The following is a 20,116-nucleotide window of genomic DNA, read 5'->3' on the forward strand; positions in this document are numbered from 1 at the left end:
ACCGTCGTGCTGACCCACGACCATGTACAGCGTTTATATAGGCTATAGTTACCATTCCATGACAAGAATACGATATGGCCAAAATCCCTGACAAACGTAAAATATGTAGGCCTAAGAACAAAATACCGACGTTAATAAATTAATTCTTCAGTTACGAAACTTCAGAAAATGATTTATGCATCGCTTCCTATTCTGATTTCAGATTAAATAAAATGAACAGAATATCGGTTCTGTTGATGCTTTCTTTTGCCCAATTATTTAATTAATGATTCATATTCATTGTTATTACTCATTCAGACTATAAATCCGTGACGTGTGCGTAATGAGGACTTCACATCCGACGGAATTCATAAATTCATTACCTGTGATGTTAAGATGGTAGGCGACGAGGACGAATCATGACGTGGGAGAGTAACGGCCAGGAAATTCTTCATGTAACTCTGCCATTCAACATCTGGATTCTTTTATGTGCTGTAGGGATTAGGGATTAGAGAACGGTGGCTAGGGGCAGGTTTTTACGTGCTGTAAATTTACGACACTGGGTTATCACTTTACTTTGTGTTTAAAGGAATTGTTGGCATTAACATTTTTATTTTCCTCGTTATTTTTTGAACCAATGAACCTCAGGTCTGATATCAACCATATTAATCACTACACGACCACGAAATACATAACATAAAATCTTTACATGCGAAATTTATTAAAAATTATTATGGAAACTAGTGAAATGTACTCAAATATTAATTACCGATGACTACTGACTACAATTAAATACAGTAATAAAATAAATAAAACTCCAATAACAATAATTATTACTTAGAAACCAGGATTTTTGGTCCATATTTTTTTACAGTAAACCTTTACCAACAGCTTAATCTTGTGTTCAAAATGGTGCAAGATCACTGTGTAGCCTAATGGTGTACAGAATAAACGCAAGATGTGCAGCAATTATGCAATGTATGTATGTATGTATGCATGTATGTATGTATGTATGTATGTATGTATGTATGTATGTATGTATGTATGTATGTATGTATGTATGTATGTATGTATGTATGTATGTATGTATGTATGTATGTATGTATGTATGTATGTATGTATGTATGTATGTATGTATGTACAGGGACATCACTTTATTTTTACCAACATTTTTAACATTAACCTGGCTATACTCGGAAACACTGTTTCCCCCTTCCATTACAGGAGTTTGATGTTACTAGTGCAATATGTAAACAAATCATTTTACTAGGTATAGGAGGAGAGAAAAGTAGTGTATCCATTTATGTTGCAGGGAAATACGATATTACGATTTTCAGTTTGATCATCACTTTTACGGAATTTATCAAAATACAGTAGAGTAGTAACATTAAAAAAAAAAAACTCAACTTTTCAGGCGGCTATGTTCGTTATGTAATGTCTACTTTATTTAGCATATTAATTACACTGGCCTACAACATTTTTTGTGCCGACAAACAGAATGCTGATTATTACCAAGTCTGATGCGCTGATTACGAATATGTAATCAGATTTTTCCCATCACGTCAGGTTTCTGAGCACTGCAACAATGTTATATTTTATGAATAGCCATAAATACAGTGCGGGCGGGAAGTAACTAGGTATTATTAATTGGCTGTAGAATTTTTAATATCGATGGAACCATAATGAAAATTGTGTGTATATATAAATCATTAAATAGAATTTGAACTTTTGCTCGTCCGTAGTATAGATGATGGCCGTGAGGGGCAGTTCGCGCAACAATAGCAAAGATGGTCGATCACCTATGTGTTCGCGAGAGAGCGCAGATTGCTGCTCGCTATGAAGTGTGGATTTCCGTTGTTTTCGTTCGAGATGGTGCCATATGGAGAAAGGAAGGAATGCCACAATCCGTCCAGAGACGATAAAGAATTGGATTCATGGATTCGGGGCATTATCACCAATGCCCCACGCAACTTCCTCCAGAAGACTGTGGATTCCATTACCGGCCGCTTGAGGAAATTGGTGGAAGCCACAGGTGCCTACGTTTAATTTTGATAATGCATACGTATTCCCATTTAACAAGGTACACATGAAATAAATTTCAATAATTTAATGTTGTAAATATAGAATTTATACACATTTTTCAATACCTAGTATATATGTAGCAGCGCTTTTTTGGTTTCTATCCATTATGCCAAGTCCCTCTTCACTTGACACATCTGAATCATGGTTTGTTGATACTTGAAAGATAAGATAGACTTATAGGGTACCTGGTAATGAAAACAGAGACAGTTTGTACTTTGTTTAGTTCGAGTGTAGAGGTTTTGTTAGTAGTGTGAGCTGTTCTGTGTGAAATGAAATAAAGAAGCAAAGGCGTAGTTTAAAAAACTTTCCGAACCAATGGTATGGTGTGAGCAAAAAAACCACTAAGATGATTGTTATTTCTGCTTAATCAATGTTACTGGATTTTCTTAAAAAAAATAAGAGACTCATTCAGTATCCTAATCTCCCGTCAGCTATAAGACCAATACCTCACGGAGAAAATTTACCTGTTCCCATTCCACCTTCTACATACCAAGAAGAATCGGAATCTGACATAACGTCATCTGATGATGTGCAGCCCTCTACACCAAGGGATGACGTCTACATCCCAGATGAAGAGAGAGAAGAAAAGCCACATTTAATAACATAGGTGGAACTCTGTGATTGGTATACGTGATTTGTACTTAACTAAACAGCTGACTGAGCTTCTAGGATCTTGTCTTCAGGAATGGAAGGTGCTGGATAAAGATGCTAATGTTTCAGTATTTAGAAACATAAATAAATATCTATTACCATTTTTTCTATAGTTACAGGTTCTGGAGTTTGTGCATGCAGCGATGTAAATGGGCTGATTAAAACTAGGTATTACACATAATGCTGAAGAGCGGCGCTTATTTATAGATGCTTCTAAAATTAGTCTGAAAGCCATTTTGTTACACAATTGCAATAAACTTCCCTCCATATCTGTAGCATACAGCGCAGCAATGAAAGAAACATACAAAAACATGTGTCGTATTCTTGAAGCCATTAAAATATGAAAACCATTGTTGGCATATTTGCGGGATCTTACAGTCTTCTACATGGAATGCAGAGTGGATTCACTAAATATCTTTCTTCTGTGTCTTTGGGACAGCCGAGATACTAAACATCACTATATAGTCAAGGAATGGCCAAGAAGAGAAGATTTCACTCCTGGGAAACATAATGTAAAATTTAAACCTTTAGTTGACCCACAAAAAATATATCTCCATCCTTTACACATTAAATTAGGGCTCATGAAGAACTTTATGAAAGGTATGGACACAACAGGCGAAGGTTTGAAATATCTAAGAAGCATATTCCCTAGTTTGAGTGATACAAAATTAAAAGAAGAAATATTCATTAGACCTCAGATTAAAAAAGTGATGGGTGACCAATTTTTTTTAGAAAAAATTAACTCCAAGCGAACGTGCAGCATGGGAGTCATTTAAAAGTGTTGTGAATGGGTCCCTCGGCAACAAGAAGGAAGAAAATCATGACGAACTAGTTCAGAATCTTTTTCAAAATTATAAGAATTTTGGATGCAGGATGTCTGTCAAATTCACTTCCTACATTCTCATTTAGATTTCTTTCCTAAAAATTTGGGTGCAGTGCGTGACAAACAAAGGGAACGCTTTCATCAAGACATTTTACAGATGAAACAGCGTTATAAAGGGAGATGGGATCAATCTATGATGAGTGATTACTGCTGGTTCATACAAAGAGAGAATACTACAACATAGACAAAAAAGTGTTTTAAAGCGATGCCTGCCTTCCACTACGTAAATGTAAATAGCCATTTACATCATTATAACATGAAGGATAATTTATTTTTAGTACTAACACCACTATAATAGTGGAAGTCTATGTTTGTGCATTCTGCATTAGATATTAAAAATGTGGAACTGCTTAGTTAGTATCGAACTTTTCAGAAGTGTAATAAGGGTAATAACTGAAAATCTGAGGGTGCTGCTGAAAAATGGGTTCCATTTTTGGATTCAGCATGGTAAATATGTGGATAGTAACAATGTTTCATTTCGGCACAATTTTCAAAGTTAAATTTGTAGACTAGTGTTATTGATGTTATCATACAATATAGAGAGTGTATTTAAATTGAGGGGGTCATAAGTAAAGGGCTGTAAGTGCACTTAAGTTACTTTTGAGAAAATGGGGTTTAAATATTTAAGCTTTCGTAAAATCGGTGAAATTTTTTATTTAAATTTTAATGTGTGGTGCGATTAAAATATCCCTTTGCCACTAAAATTTTAGATACTTTTGCTTACACTGGATGCACTTAACTCATGTTATTACAAATGTCACTAGCATTCCTTTGCTTCTAGCCACCTCAATTTAAAAAAAGCTAATCTGAATTTTTAAACAAGTTGCTGAAAATGGTTGCCGTTCATTACAATGCAGGCTTCAATTCAGTACGCATATTATTAAAAACATTTGGAAGCATATTCTCTGAAATTGAATTTATCGTTTCTTGAATATAATTTTTTAGTACGGTATTATTAATATAGGTTCTTTCTTCTATAGAAAACGCACCCATATTTCTGAAACACACTATACACTGCAGTGTTTACTTCACTGCTTGAAGACTTCGAATGCAACAGCTGCCGTAAGTTTGTGTGTCTGACGGCAGCAAGGACATTAGTGAAGGGGTAGGAGTGAAGTACATTCAGAAATGCAGGTACAATAAAAATGCAAGTAAAAATAAAATTATGTCCCTGTATGTATGTATGTATGTATGTATGTATGTATGTATGTATGTATGTATGTATGTATGTATGTATGTATGTATGTATGTATGTATGTATGTATGTATGTATGTAATGTAATGTAATGTATGTCAAATTCAGCAACTCTCAAAGGTTACCGAATTATTGGTAACAATAGCTGCTATCTGCCTTTATTTGGTTAATATTCTTACCTTCATGCGTTTTCATTTGTAGCAGAGTGTACTGAAGTGAGACATGATAGCGATGTCCGGTGTTACAGATCCGTTTAGATTATTAGGCCTAATTTTGTTACACATTATTTTATGTTTAATGTTATTCCTGTAACCTATCTTTGGATATTTTTGCCATACGTTCAAAATAATAGACAAGAAGAAGTATTGCCTGTTTCCTTATCGCAGTGTCTTACTGCGAGCTTATCAGTTAGGCCTATCACATAATCAGAAAGCATTGACCCTAAGTTTCACTGTGTAATAGTAAGTAGTTTCTCCTATTTTGTGAAGAAGATGGCAAATTCATTTCCGATTTTATAATGAGAGAGCGCTTAAAAGTTTTCCGAGTAATTGGCAGCGAAATTTGCTGCCTGCCTCTTTATGCTTACCTTCATCCTGCCTCCAGCAGGTCTTTACGTGAACTTGAAACTCATATTTAGAGTTTAGACTAACTTAATTCTCTCTTTCTTGTCGCTTTCTGCTCCTTTTCCACCTCACTCTGTGCACTCAGCCTTCTTCCCTAAGTCCTCTTCTGCGTGTCTTTATTGTGGGATCACCGTAATGCGGTAGTTTCATAAGACGGCCATTGGAAATTCTACCTTAAATCCATTGTGTACTGCTTGGCTAACTCTTACGCTCACACGCTACCTCTAGTCTCTGTAAACAGTGCACCATATAGGTAGACCAACGACACTTTCCCACACGTTTCAAAATAAGCCACCCATTTTAACTTTACTAAGCCTTATTTCCCTTTGGGCATATTCACGTTTTTCTCTAACTTCTGCACCAGACACTATAGCCACGTCGCTGTTATTACCGGCGTGGCTCCTCCTTTTTGTTGCGTCTTAATCTGTTCGCGTTGTTGTACATTCTACATCTGCTTGTCGCCGAGCAAGACAGTATATTAATTAACAGCTGTTTGCTAAATGTGACAGCAGTGGAAGTGTATAACGTCATTAGCGGCAAATGACAAGACGCTCACGTTTAAATGTAGCCGAACTGCAACGTGATTGGCTGCCGGAAAAATAATAGCGACGCGGCTATAGTAAGCTATTTTTTCGGTTGGCTAGCTTCACCTTTCCTTCCTCACGATTCAACTTTTCTTCCTAGAGCGACTATGTCTTAAGGCCATTTTGAGGATATATAAAGGTTAAGATGAGGCTAAGAGCCCTTGCAAGGACGCGATTTTCATCGTGTACCTTTTAATTAGTATTTCCTCCTTTCTCCATCTTTTAATTGATTCATTGCATCTTCCGCATCGTATGTCGTGTCACCGGTCCAGAGAGTATTCCTATCTGTCTCTGGCCCAAGCTTCTGATCATACCTCATTTTTCAGGGAGAAAACAAGTTTACGTTCTTCACCAACGAGACCGCACTGTCGGTCTCTGACCAGTGACCAAGCCTGTGATCTACTTCGGTTTGCTGTTTGAATGTTTCCCACACTAGTAACTACTTCAATATTCTCTGTATTAATTCGAAACCCGAGAATCCTCAACTAAATGATTAATTACACTCTGTATGAGGATCGATAGGAGGAGTTCCGCCTGCTCCTGTGGGAAAATTAAGTTTTGACTAAGCGTCTCATTTTTGCGGTCAGTCATCCCTAGTGATTATATTCTGTCTGCTAGTCAGCAACAAGTGAGAAGCTCTTCTGCAGTCGTCCATCTTGAATCATTAAAGTTCCGACTAAGAGTCGATAGCAGAGATGCCCTGGCATCTTTTACCCCACCTTTCGACAATTCTCCTGTCATTTACCATAGGTAACTCTCAAGACAAACCTTGTAGGCATATAGAGTGTTCCAGAAGGGCATACGTTAAATTTATCCGATTGTAGAAGAGGGCAAAACAAACACATTATATCAGACAACTTAGGGTCGGCATTGCACCGTTAGCTCGCTAAACGGCGTTAGAATCGGGAGTACTATTTGTTCAACAGGTACGCTGTTTGGTCCCATCTTACTTTCAGCCCGTCTCAATGAAGAAACCTACCTGCATCTTCTACAAGAAATTCTGCCCCCTTTAATGCAGGAGGTTCCTTGGCAGTAAGGCAAAGCATGTGGTAGCAGCATGATAGCTTCCGAGCAGATTTAAATATTTGTGCGTTCCTAGTCAATATCTTTCCAGACAGGTAAATTGGCCCTAGTGGACCTGTTGCTTGGCCACCAAGATCTCCTGACCTCAAGAGCCTGGAGTTCTTATGGAGTCACATGGATATGTAAGTGTACGTCACGCCTGTAAATAATGAGGAGGACCTAAGAAACAGGATTTTGGCTGCAGCAGACTTGATACGTACTATCCCGAGGATCACTGCGAGAGTTCGACAGGCAATGGTTCGTCGTCGCTGTGATCTCTGTTCAGAATTCAATGGTGCTCACTTCGAGTACTTCCTCTAACTATGTAGTGTGGGTAGGTAACAGCTCTATGCAGCAGGGTGACGTGCTTTATGTGACACAGGACTCCCAACTCTTAACTTCCGCCGTCTAGCTGTCTATGGGCACGTGACGTCGACCCTAAGTTGTCTGGAAAAAAAAAATTGTTTTGGTCTCTTCTACCATCATTAAATTTAATGCACGAACTTCTGGGGCACTCTGTATGCATACTTCCACTCCGACACTCCTGATTCTCCTATCACGTGAACAAGTGATCATTCATAATATTGTATCAATAAACCAACATTAAACTCAGCTACTTTCAATTTCCTTCCTCAATACCAAATCCTCAGCCTTTTTGTTTTTTATTTAGTTGGTTATTTAACGACGCTGTATCAACTACTAGGTTATTCAGCGTCGATGAGAGTGGTGATAGCGAGTTGAGGCCGAGGATTCGCCATAGATTACCTTGCATTCACATTACTGTTGGGGAAAACGTCGGAAAAAACCCAACCAGATAATCAGCCCAAGCGGGGATCGAACCCGAATGCAACTTCAGACCGGCAGGAAAGCGCTTTAACCGACTGAGCCACGCCGATGGCTGCCTTTTTGTCCACGATCGATTCTAGTTTCCCCTCACCACCTCAACTACGCGAGTAGAAAGCATGGCAGACTCACGATTGTTTAATTAATATCATCTCTCTAGGTATCTATTTCTTAGGCCATCTTAATTTATTCATCCCAACTGTGTTTCAGAATTATATTAACAGTTTTTTGTACTGTATCTAAAAATTGCTTTTCTTCCATACTTAACTTTTTATTAAAATAGTCCATTGTTTCCTTAGAACATTTAAAACATGTCTAGAAGACAGATTTTGGTTTCGTTTCTTTGTTACCCCTCAAACTTTACTCCAAATTCTACTGTAACTCGAGGCTTTCTTACTCCTTGTATATTATGTTTTTTATCCTGCCCTACAAAATCTACTTTAAGACTTTTGTAATATTTATGTATGTATCTTTTTACATTTTAAGCGCTCCAATTACTTGTTCGTTCTATAGAGAAAGGTAGAGATCTAGATAATTTTCTATTATTATCAACTCCTAAACATTTGGATTACATTCTATTAATTGTTAGTTCGGCTTTATCATCATGGACTTTATGTTCATGCATAACTCATACTGATCTTCAGCGAGAATTAACTTAACCGCAAAACGAAAAGGAAAAATATTAACTTTCAAAACTTATGCACAACTTTTTTTAAATTTATCCAGAGGTTTTCCAAAAAATTAGCTTAAAACATTTGAAATAAGGTAGTAAATGAAATAATAAAGCGATAGTTGTAAAATAATATTGTAAAAGTTATTATTATCTCTACTTGAAATGACTCATATTGTCAGTGTGATTGAACAGAAAAAGGACAAAAATTTCCAAGGGAAGTTCAACACATTTAATTTTATTTTGGTAAATATTTTTATTTATATTTAACCTTAAAATAACAATACACACATAAACCTGTGCTATGTTATACTAACAGTTGCAAAGGTGCTTGGTTTTAATATATAGTGTTGCTGTCATAGTGAGCGTGTACTAGTGCTTCAGTGAAATTGTATTTATCACGAAGTACTGTAGGTGTTTCAAACCACAAACCACCATGATTCTAATATCACACATTTGTATAAACTGTCAGTCTGTATTGATTGAAACCACAACCTGTAACCCAAGGGTTTTTATTTTCGTCGTACATGACTTGGAATGAATGATTTCTCACTATCTCTGGATTGTTCCTGCCATCTTCGGTGGTTACTCTGCCCAGCAGATTAAGTCGCATTGAGACAGGGTAATCAACATACTTTCTTCTTGAATACTTTTCTCATAAAATAAATATAAGAGGGAGACTAGAGGAATCAGTCACACAAGTCTCCTAGTCGAATCTGTTTTTATTAAAGATTCTCATGGATTCCGCCTGATGTTATTGGAGTAGTCATCATTTTTCTAAATAATAACATTGCAGAATAACAAATTAATAGAAATAGTTCTTAGATTTATATTGATCAGTCGATAATCTAATTAATTGTATCTACTTACCACACACGAAAAGAAGATAAACTATATTTTATTGCTGAAATGAAATATCGTTTTTAATCTTTCTTGTTGATTATTTGTGCTATTTCTCTCTCCTTCTCCGTCATATCCTTGTCTCCCCAGCCCCAAATCTCGTGCGTCCCATCTCCAGTGCGTTCCACCCTTCTTTTGACCATATCCATTGGTACAGTCTTCAAGTCATAGGCCCATCCAATTTTTGCACACAGATCAATGAAGAGCGTCGTCATATTGATACGTAAGACTCCAAGTTCGGCCGTTTTGTAATCCCATGGAAATACATGATGGTAGTTATGCCAGCCTTCACCAAGGGTCATCAAAGACACTATAGCATTTTCAGCAGGGTTAATATTTCTGTAATGAAGAGAAATAGTTACCGGTACTAAAATAAAAGTTTATAGTTTAAAAAAGCTTATGTTATTTAGTCCATTGTGTTTCAAAAATTAATTCTGAACATGTTCGATTTTTTTCATCGCTCTAACATCGATCTGTACTACCACGCTAAAATGCTGGTTTTTCGATTTCCAGTATCGAGAATATAACAAGTAAGTAGATAGCCGAATTTAGGAAAAAAAAACTATTTTTCGCTTGATACACACTGGCTTAAGGTTTAATATTTAGGTTTTCACGGATATATACAGTGCGTTCGCTTCCCTCTGCAGCCGGACGATGAACAGCAAACACGCGGAGCAGCAATAATATAGCCTACCAACGTGCTGCCACCCGTGCTTAAGAATCACTCAACAGCTGTCCATCATTTTGCAGTCAGCTGACCTAATTGCGTTCTGTTTCAACAATCAGTTTGCTTTACTGAAACGCTTAAAAAAAGTCTCAAGGCCACGCGTGGTGGTTTCCGTGAGCAGTCAGTTTACGCTTGTCAGTGTAGAAGACACAGTGAGTTTTCGTTTATCTACAGAACAAATGGACACCACTTTCAACATCTTTTGTAACAAGGTTAGTACCCAAGTAATAACAATAAATGACTAGTATAAGCTTGAGGATTGATACACGTCTCTAGCTAATGCTCCGCGCTTGCTGGCCGGCCGCAGGGGGAAGCGAACGCACTAGATCTAAATAATGGAATTGTAGGTATAATAGTAGAAAAGTTTTCCGGGCTATGAGGCCGTGGTCTGTTGGTTGTGAGACCAAACGTTTCGTTCACTGCAGTTCACTCACAACCAACAGACCACGGCCTCATAGCCCGGAAAACTTTTCTACTATTGACGCCGGCCGTGAAAGCCTACACTCCAATATGTAGGTATAATGCCTAAAATGTCTATTTTTACCTTATGGCTATTTTTAAATTTTTATTTTTTATTTGCCGTATTTTTGCATTCGTTTTTGCAATTGTTTTTTTTAATGTTTATTCATTCTTTCATTTTTTTGTAAATGTCTTAACAGTCTGTTCGTCTTACATTTCAAGATGAATAACAATCCCCTCCCTTTTCCCACAATCGGAAACTCTAGCAATGAGAGCGACATAATACGAAAGTACCTGCAGGCCACACCTTTCTATTCCTAAAATTCCAACTTTGATCGAAATAGCAACTTCACAACTCCTACTCTAGTACAAACCAGGTCATCATTTAACACCTAAGTGGTAGGCACACTTATACTGCGCAATGTCGAAAATTAAATTACATTCTGAAGTGTCGTTAATAAATTCGTCAGTGACTAAATGAGTTTCCTTATTACTCGACGTATGAAAGGATTATTATTTTCCAAGTCTGCAACAAGTACGTAAGTAAAACATGCTTTGAAATTTGATATGTTAAAATGCTTTCTGTTACTTGCAAACTATTGAAATAATTGTTAAGTTAAAAAGAAATAAAATTTCATAAACATTTAAACATATTTTAAACATTTCTTTCTGTTGTATAGTAAAAAAAATAAAACAGTTGCGGATGATACATTCAGTGTATTCTAAGTCAAGAAAACTGTAAATGACTATAGTGTTCATAATGACTTTATGTATATCAAATCTCATTTTACATTATTTGAAAACTTGATTACTGGTCTTGAATGTAGTGGGAAACTCCTCTATAAACAACATGAGTTAATGAATACAGCAAAACAGGAGCTTTCTGAAGCACCTGGAACTGTTGGAGAAAAAATGAATAACAAGCTGAACATGGTGCTGAGGAAAAACACCGAACTGAAGACTTTATTCACTGCCACTGACATTTTAATGGAAAAGAGTAACGAAGCTGAAATTGAATTACCAGTACGTGTCATTGCAAATCTAAAATATTGTCCCATTTCTTCAGTCTGTGTAGAACGCTTTTTTCTTAGCTTTTAGATCAATTTTGCGTGACAAACGTTATAACTTCTCGATGGATAATTTAGAAAATATTCTTATAATCTAATGTGAAACAAACTATCGAAGTGTGACTGATGAATGAAACACACTATAATTTAAAGACAAGAGTGTCTTCATTTTGTGCATGCATTATTTAGGTACTTCTACAAAATGTGAAATGTGTGCAAGTTTCTTTCAGTCCTAGAATTGAGCATTAAATAAATGTGCTAACTTATATGTTTATCAGGTAATTACTGTTTATTTATATATTATAAACAGAGGAGTTTAAGGGCCTATTTTAGGCGCCTAAAATACCACTTTAGAGCCTGAAGTTTCGCTGTCTACAAAGAAGTCATTGCCTCTTCTCTACTGATCTCGGCTTTCTGATAACCAGTTTCAATCTGTACACTTCGAACTATTACGTTGACAATTATGACGTTGAGGGTTTCGATTTTTAAATCGACTTATTCTCACTTCTTTTATAAGAGGTTGTCGTCGTAATGATATATGTTGCCTCGAATTGCTAACTAGGCCTAAATAATTGCAGGCTGGAACCTAGAAATTTTCTTTCAATTTTATTACTTTAATTTTTTAACAAAGAAATATTTTACACACAACACATTTATTACATGGCTCCAGCGTCAGATTTGGATTGTTTGAGACTGCGTGTCTGCGGTTCAGATGCAAGTAGGCTACAGTAACCACTAGACTACCGACGGCGAGTTAATGAAAAAATATTTAACTACTATGTTTTTAGGAACTGGTATTTTCTCTCGAACATTGTTTAGTTTACTATTTACTCATATTTATTATTCTAGTGTGGTAAAGTAACGAGTGTCCAATTTTTTACAACTATTTCACGATTCTATCTCTAACGACATATATAATAGAGCCAGTGAATGTAATCTTATAATTGCAAAATTACATAGTAAAGGTAAGGCAGGGTTATTTCCTTTAGACATCATGATGGCATACAAGGATAGAGCATCGTGTTTTCATTCATGACCTCGCTTTAGAACGAAATGGAAACCTTATGGTCGCCTTTTTCTCCTGGGAAAGACCCGATAATCAATTTAACAAGAGGTTGAGACTGCCGTTTTGGAAGTTTTTGGTAACAAGAAAAATCCCGTTACTACCCGGGATTGAACCTGTAGCTCGTTGTTCTACCTTTACCAACTGAACAACTGGCTGAAATAATTACCTATTGCAGCCAAGTCAAACTAAGTTACCTTTCCACGTCACTAGCAGTAATAATTAAGGAATGTGATGTATTCCTGTTTCATTGTTTGTGAGGATGAAGGCACTTCAAAATGTCTAAATTTCCATTTAACCATCCAAGAATTAGACTACGAGTCTGTTATGCTGTAGTGCTGATATCGTTTTCTTATTTTTTCTTAATGTGTTACTACGATAAAATGTCAACAAATATCATTGTTATTATATTAATAAATACCATGGCATCATCACTGTGCTTCAATTTGTCTACAAATCTAACTTTAGACAATATTATTTTCGTGTACTTACTCCGATAACAGTGCATATAATTAAAAAAAAAACTGTTAGCTGATGTTAAGAGAATGGAGAAAATATTTAAAGCGAGAAGCGAAATCTTTAAGAAATTCACTTTTTTAATCAAGGGTATTGAATCATTAAGCAAATATTCTCCTATTAAGTTATATTTTCTACAGAAGTGTAGGCTACACAGAATATATTTTATACTATGAACAAATGAGTAAATTCGAAGAAATAAGAGAAAATGATTACAAACTACATAAATTCATTTACAGCCGAATAATCTGAGACTGGGTTGCATCCTCTAAAAACTTGAACAAAAAATATCCTTGACCCTGTGAAGATGGGAAGTTCAAAGATCTACAGAAATGGATTATGGTAATAATTTCAAGAATTGACTTCATCTCTACTCGATTGTAAGAAGAGTGATGGACATGATCCATACTACTGATATGTGGCAAAAGAGGAAGGAAGAAAGACATTAATTTGCCAAACCGAAGATATTCTTGATAATGTATTTGCGACTAATCCTTCACATCAAGTACGAAGAAAAATAATAAAATTTTGTTGCTTGTTTGTTTGAACTGGAATCTCTCGAGTGGAAAGGCGGCACTCGTTTAGCTGATGGTAATTTCGAGACTGTAAGTTAAAAGGTTTTGTGTGTACGACTTTTTATTCCTAGCGTAAGTCGCTTCCATTACATGTCTGTATTCACTGACTTAGAAATTATATCAGCATTTTTTTCTGAAGAAAGTGTTACGTTATTCATATAATTTTTAGGAGCCGTTGAAAACTTAGTTTTGTAAGCAGGTCTACTTTAAGTAGCAGATGTTACTCCCAAGTATGTAAAAAGCATAGAAACAATGTGAAAATTATATAGGCCTATATATATTTATGTGTGCATTATGCATATTTTAACAATTTGTATACATGAAAGAAGATTGACTTTATAGTATGGTCCTCCACCATTATCTCTCATTTCCTTGTCATCAAGACTGCATTAACCCTTATAGTATCATTAATATTTATTAAGATCTATAAAAAATGTTAACACTCACTTGTCATATGGTCTGTTTCCCCATGTATTGTGAGTGATGCTGTTGACCATCAAAGTCATGTTCAGAGTGAACACATGGCGGAAGATAGCAGCAACAAAATACGCATTGTGCCATGTTTCACCCCAAAAATAAACAGGAATCCAGGTAGGTAAGAAGAAGCACATGAAGGGCATGAGAATTAGGTAGTACCTGTAAAAACATAATCATAATAATTATATTATTTTACATTATATACCAGCTTCAGTATCTCCTTTCTTAATTTGAATGGGTAAATTACATTTCAACTACATTATATTTAATAATATTTTACTTTAATATTTTGTGGTTCCTCGAATCGCCGTTACTGTGCTGTCTCCGCGCTGTATGCGTGTGAGAGCTCTCCCGTCAATAGCTAAAGTTGCCGTTTTTCGGACGGGAGATAAATTGTTCACCCGGTATATCCTTGTCTTTAGTCAACGTAAATACACTAGCATTGCTGAAGTCTACGAGATCACAGCTTCAATCTCGAGTGATGGCGAGTTTTTCTTGTTGCCAAGACTTCCACAATGGTCCCAGGGTCTACTCACTCTCCTGTCACATTTAGTACCGATTATTTCCCGGTGGGGAAAGGAGGACGGAGAGTGGAGGCGACTACATCACCTCCTTAGCGCCAAAATAATGAAAGCAAGAGCTCTACCTCCATGTGTCTTCATGACGTGTAAAAGCTAAACCACACTACATGAAACAAAACAGTTTCAGGCTGATTGAAACTGACTCAGATGGTTTGCTACAAATAACTAGTCCTGGATAAGCAGATTAGAGCCTGTCACACAAACACACTAAGCAGACAAAACGTTTTGTTTGTTCCAAGCAGGGAAAGATAGTCAGAAATTGTTTCATGTCTACTTGTTTGCAGCAGTCATAATCAAGAAACATCTTTCTAGCTGACTGTGCGAATTGTTTGCAATAGTGTTTATGGAAACTATAGATTCGTTACTTACATTCTTACTAACAGTTACGTATATTTTACAACTGATTTATTTTTTTTAGGTACGGTATAATTCGAAACCTGAAGTAACAATTGATTTTTTTTAAAGGGCATAAGCCAGGAAAAGTAAATTTGTAGGAAATTGAAAAAAAAAACTGTTAGAGGAAAACTATTTGAAAATATGTAATTCCGGACATGAGGGCTGATAGTCTAGGTTACATTAATTGTTGGTTTTTAAAGTAATTATACGAATTAAGCTGGGGTTTTATTGAGATTTAAAATATGAAAAAAGTCGCTCCTTAAAAGAAAACAATTTTATGACAAGTAAAATCAAATAATATACATATATTTTCGTGCCATTCTTTAATTACTTTGTTGGAAATCATACATAATCAACAAACAGAATGTATAATAATTATAAATAAAAAAAAATATCATGAATGATGAAGAGAAATAAGTCTTCTCACTTCGGATGTGCTGTTTTTCAATCATCGTATGTTGCAATACTGTCTGTAGGCGAGCTGAAAAATTCATAAAATGTCGTGTGCTCACTTGAGATGTAGGGCCTACTGCTTCATATAATGAATGATGAAGAGAAATAAGTCTTCTCACTTCGGATGTACTGTTTTCCAATCATCGTATATTGCAATACTATCTGTAGGCCAGCTGAAAAATTCATAAAATGTCGTGTGCTCACTTGAGATGTAGGGCCTACTGCTCCATATAATGAATGATGAAGAGAAATAAGTCTTCTCACTTCGGATGTGCTGTTTTTCAATCATCTTATGTTGCAATACTGTCTGTAGGCGAGCTGAAAAGTTCATACAATGTCGTGTGCTCACTTGAGATGTAGGGCATACTGCTTCATATAATGAATGATGAAGAGAAATAAGTCTTCTCACTTCGGATGTACTGTTTTCCAACCATCTTATGTTGCAATACTGTCTGTAGGCCAGCTGAAAAATTAATAAAATGTCGTGTGCTCACTTGAGATGTAGGGCCTACTGCTTCATATAATGAATGATGAAGAGAAATAAGTCTTCTCACTTCGGATCTACTGTTTTCTAATCATCTTATGTTGCAATACTGTCTGTAGGCGAGCTGAAAAGTTCATAAAATGTCGTGTGCTCACTTGAGATGTGCTACTGCTTCATATAATGAATGATGAAGAGAAATAAGTCTTCTCACTTCGGATGTACTGTTTTCCAATCATCTTATGTTGCAATACTGTCTGTAGGCGAGCTGAAAAGTTCATACAATGTCGTGTGCTCACTTGAGATGTAGGGCCTACTGCTTCATATAATGAATGATGAAGAGAAATAAGTCTTCTCACTTCGGATGTACTGTTTTCCAACCATCTTATGTTGCAATACTGTCTGTAGGCCAGCTGAAAAATTCATAAAATGTCGTGTGCTCACTTGAGATGTAGGGCCTACTACTTCATATAATGAATGATGAAGAGAAATAGGTCTTCTCACTTCGGATCTACTGTTTTACAATCATCTTATGTTGCAATACTGTCTGTAGGCCAGCTGAAAAGTTCATAAAATGTCGTGTGCTCACTTGAGATGTAGGGCCTACTGCTTCATATAATGAATGATGAAGAGAAATAAGTCTTCTCACTTCGGATGTACTGTTTTCCAATCATCTTATGTTGCAATACTGTCTGTAGGCGAGCTGAAAAGTTCATAAAATGTCGTGTGCTCATTTGAGATGTCGGGCCTACTGCTTCATATTTTCCAAGTCTTGCACTTCTTTCTGTTTTATTGGCACTTTTCCTGCTGGGTAGACTGGGCTTGTTGGTGGAGGAACAGATTTTCTCAGAAGTGTCATGAAAAATACGTGGCTTACTAATTCATTGCCACAACTAGATGCTTTGGTGTATCCAACTCTGTCATGTGTATACTCAAAGTGGAATAGGGTACACATTGCAAAATTGATTATCTCACTTCTTTGTTTGTTCCTTCTTTCTTCAGAAACAGGAGTTTTTTTTGTAATATTTCTTCTGTTTTCAGCTGTTCGCACTCAGTCACCACTGCCAATTGAAGAGTTTTAAAACTATACATGTCATTGACTACTGACCATTTAAAACAAATTGTGATTTTAACTTGCCTCTAACAGCCAACGAACAATGTTATTTGCACCCTTTCAAGCAAAAACGATGGGTTTATCAATGTTCTTTCGAAATTACAATAAAAATGAAAATGTAAAAAATGATGACTTACGTCCTTTTAAAAGAATTTGATTTAATTCATTCATTCTTTCATAGTGTTCTGCCCAATGGCAGGTCTTTCACTGCAAACTCAATATTCTCCAGTCTTTCCTATTATATTATGTGCCTTCCAAATAACAATTACAGACTTAAAATATATACTGTTCAATATACTGTATACACTAATAAAATATAGTTATATTAACGTATAGAAACAGAAGTACATGTTATCACATCAGATATATAGGCTACTGTAACAAATCGAGCTTTTTATTCAAATAATATAAACAAACTTTTAGATGAAGCGTGATGCTGGGAAGCTCCTTGTGTGACTAGAAAAATGTCCTGCTATTCACAATTTTAACTTGAAGGATCATAGAAACTGTATGTTTGATAATGACTCGTTTGCTGCAGTGTGTATTGAAGACGTTTCAAACAGCAACAAACATTTTGCTTCGAGCAGCCTGAAACAGTTTGCCGCAGTGTGTGCCTACTCTTGAACATTAAAACTAGTGGTAGAAATGAGACTGTTTATTTTTAAATTTTTAAGTGGTTTATTTTGTGTAGGCCTACCTAAGAAATGCGTTCGTAGATCTCGGCAATATATATCTATTATTCCCCCTTCAGGAGAGGGCACGGACTGAAACTGTCCACATACGCAGGCCGCTTGGGTGGGCCCATTGCAGTACCCGGAATGATATAGTGTGCATGCCCTAAGACCCTCTCGTTACAGCTCCTTGACAATAAGCTGCCTGTCCCATGTTATCTGCTTTATCTGTCCTATTATAGTCTCGGGCTTTCAAAACTTAGAAAGATCGTAACGAAAATGTTAAATCATTCTGTACGTAATAATTAATTTCTAATAGTCAAATATTTTTTTATATACTAAGTGATCGTCTCATTTGCCAGTTTCTTTTGCATAAAGAAAATTATCTCCGTTCCCTGAAGTGGATAGTGACTGTGTTTTATCTCCAATAAAGGCCCATTTATTTTTTATTAAAATAAATTACTGTAAGTTATTTAATATGCGTTATTTCTGGATAAATTGAATCACAGCTGTTAAATATTAACAAAGTCTATCCAGTAGTTTAATACAGAGCTAAAGACAAAGTCTGGCATGTCGAAAGCATGTATTTCCGCAAAAACGTTAAACTTGATATTTTTCAGTATCACATTACTTTAATGAAAAAGAAAAAATATATATTAATTTTACACGTTACATTCATGGAATCAATGCAATACTTCGATTATTATCACAATTTTGAGTTATAAATTAAAATGCAGAATTAGGTCTACTTAATATTTGACTATTAGAAAATAAAATATGCTTCGGAATTATATGAATCCTTGTGTGTGTAACAGTCACTAGGCCCTAATACTTACTTTTTTTGAAACATCAGAATTGGATCGGCATCAAGATCTGACAGGTCAATCTGCTTGCCCTTCTCCTTAACTTCGGGATGTTTACGGCACATCATCCAACCGGCGTGAGAGAAAAACAAGCCACGATTGACATTGTGAGGATCGCCATCAGTGTCGCTATGTTTATGGTGCACCCTATGATTTCGAGCCCATTCATGAACAGATGTCTGTAAACAACCAAGTACAATGTTAAGTATATGGTATTGTTAAAAAAAATAATCCAAATAAATGAAAAGTCACAATGCAGTTTCTTTCGGAGGAGTTTCAATAACGGTGAATTTTAGAAATTCCATCTGCTTCTAAATTACACTACTGTACGCGAGAACGCTTATTTAGTACTGACAGTCGCCGGAGATATGCGCCTGGGTCAGGCGAATCCATTTAGTTAGGCCAAGGGGTGTTTGGATTAGTCACTCGCTTGCCTTCGGAGCGATCGGATGTCATGCGTGCGGTAAAGCTGTATGTTTCTAATAAATTAAGCTGTACTGCATTCCTTTACCGACCGCTCGCCCTTATCTCTACTCCGGAGCTCTCCCCATTACTCCTATTACTTCCCCTCTTTTGCGTCGCTGAGCTGTCAGGACTAAATAATTGGTCTATACTATTGTACCTACTTATATGCTATGTTAGATTGAGAACTAGGGGGAACCTCATGAATAATGTGACCAGAATGCCTGAAACTCAAAACGAGACATTTACGTATTACAGCTTCGCAGAAAACTTCTCCTAGTCGTACAGCATTCAGTCTCACAAGTAGAAATTTAATTCTCTATTAAAAACATGTAGATATTAACTGCTTTAAGATTTATAACAAAATTACAGAAACAGAACAAAATTAGGCCTACATTACATTGAGTGGCTATAATGTCATCTTGTTCTGTCGGAAGAAGAACCTCTGTAGTGAGGAATATTCTCAATAAAATAAATTACGGAATGTGTATTATATGACTTTCTTGTGTTAAATTCTATCGTACCTGGTTTACATGTTTCGACCTATTATGGGCCATCCTCAGGTACGATAGAGTTTAACACAAGAAAGTCATATAATACACATTCCGAAGTGATACAGTGTTAAAAGTTGTGTAATCAAGATGTGAAATACATTAGGCACACTCACAACACGAAGCATAAAATTACAGCCTACTCATAAGTCCTAACACTACTATTGGGCACATTTTCTTGGTGAATG

At 36.1% G+C, this 20,116-nt stretch overlaps 1 protein-coding gene across 2 annotated transcripts in view; it reads right to left on the reverse strand.

The window, feature by feature from the left end:
* Positions 1-9,442: 9,442 nt before the first annotated feature.
* The window catches only part of LOC138706160 (acyl-CoA Delta-9 desaturase-like), a 42,165-nt gene continuing 31,491 nt past the window's right edge, over positions 9,443-20,116 (reverse strand). For both annotated transcript variants that reach the window (XM_069835151.1, XM_069835152.1), the window contains exons 4-6: positions 18,889-19,094; positions 14,327-14,515; positions 9,443-9,811 (exon numbers count right to left, since the gene is read on the reverse strand). In XM_069835151.1, coding sequence (XP_069691252.1) covers positions 9,496-9,811; positions 14,327-14,515; positions 18,889-19,094 — 711 coding nt within the window. In that variant the 3' untranslated portion in view covers positions 9,443-9,495. The remainder of the gene's footprint in view (positions 9,812-14,326; positions 14,516-18,888; positions 19,095-20,116) is intronic.

The sequence above is a fragment of the Periplaneta americana genome, chromosome 9 (assembly GCF_040183065.1).
Source record: "Periplaneta americana isolate PAMFEO1 chromosome 9, P.americana_PAMFEO1_priV1, whole genome shotgun sequence".
Taxonomy (NCBI): Eukaryota; Metazoa; Arthropoda; class Insecta; order Blattodea; family Blattidae; genus Periplaneta; species Periplaneta americana.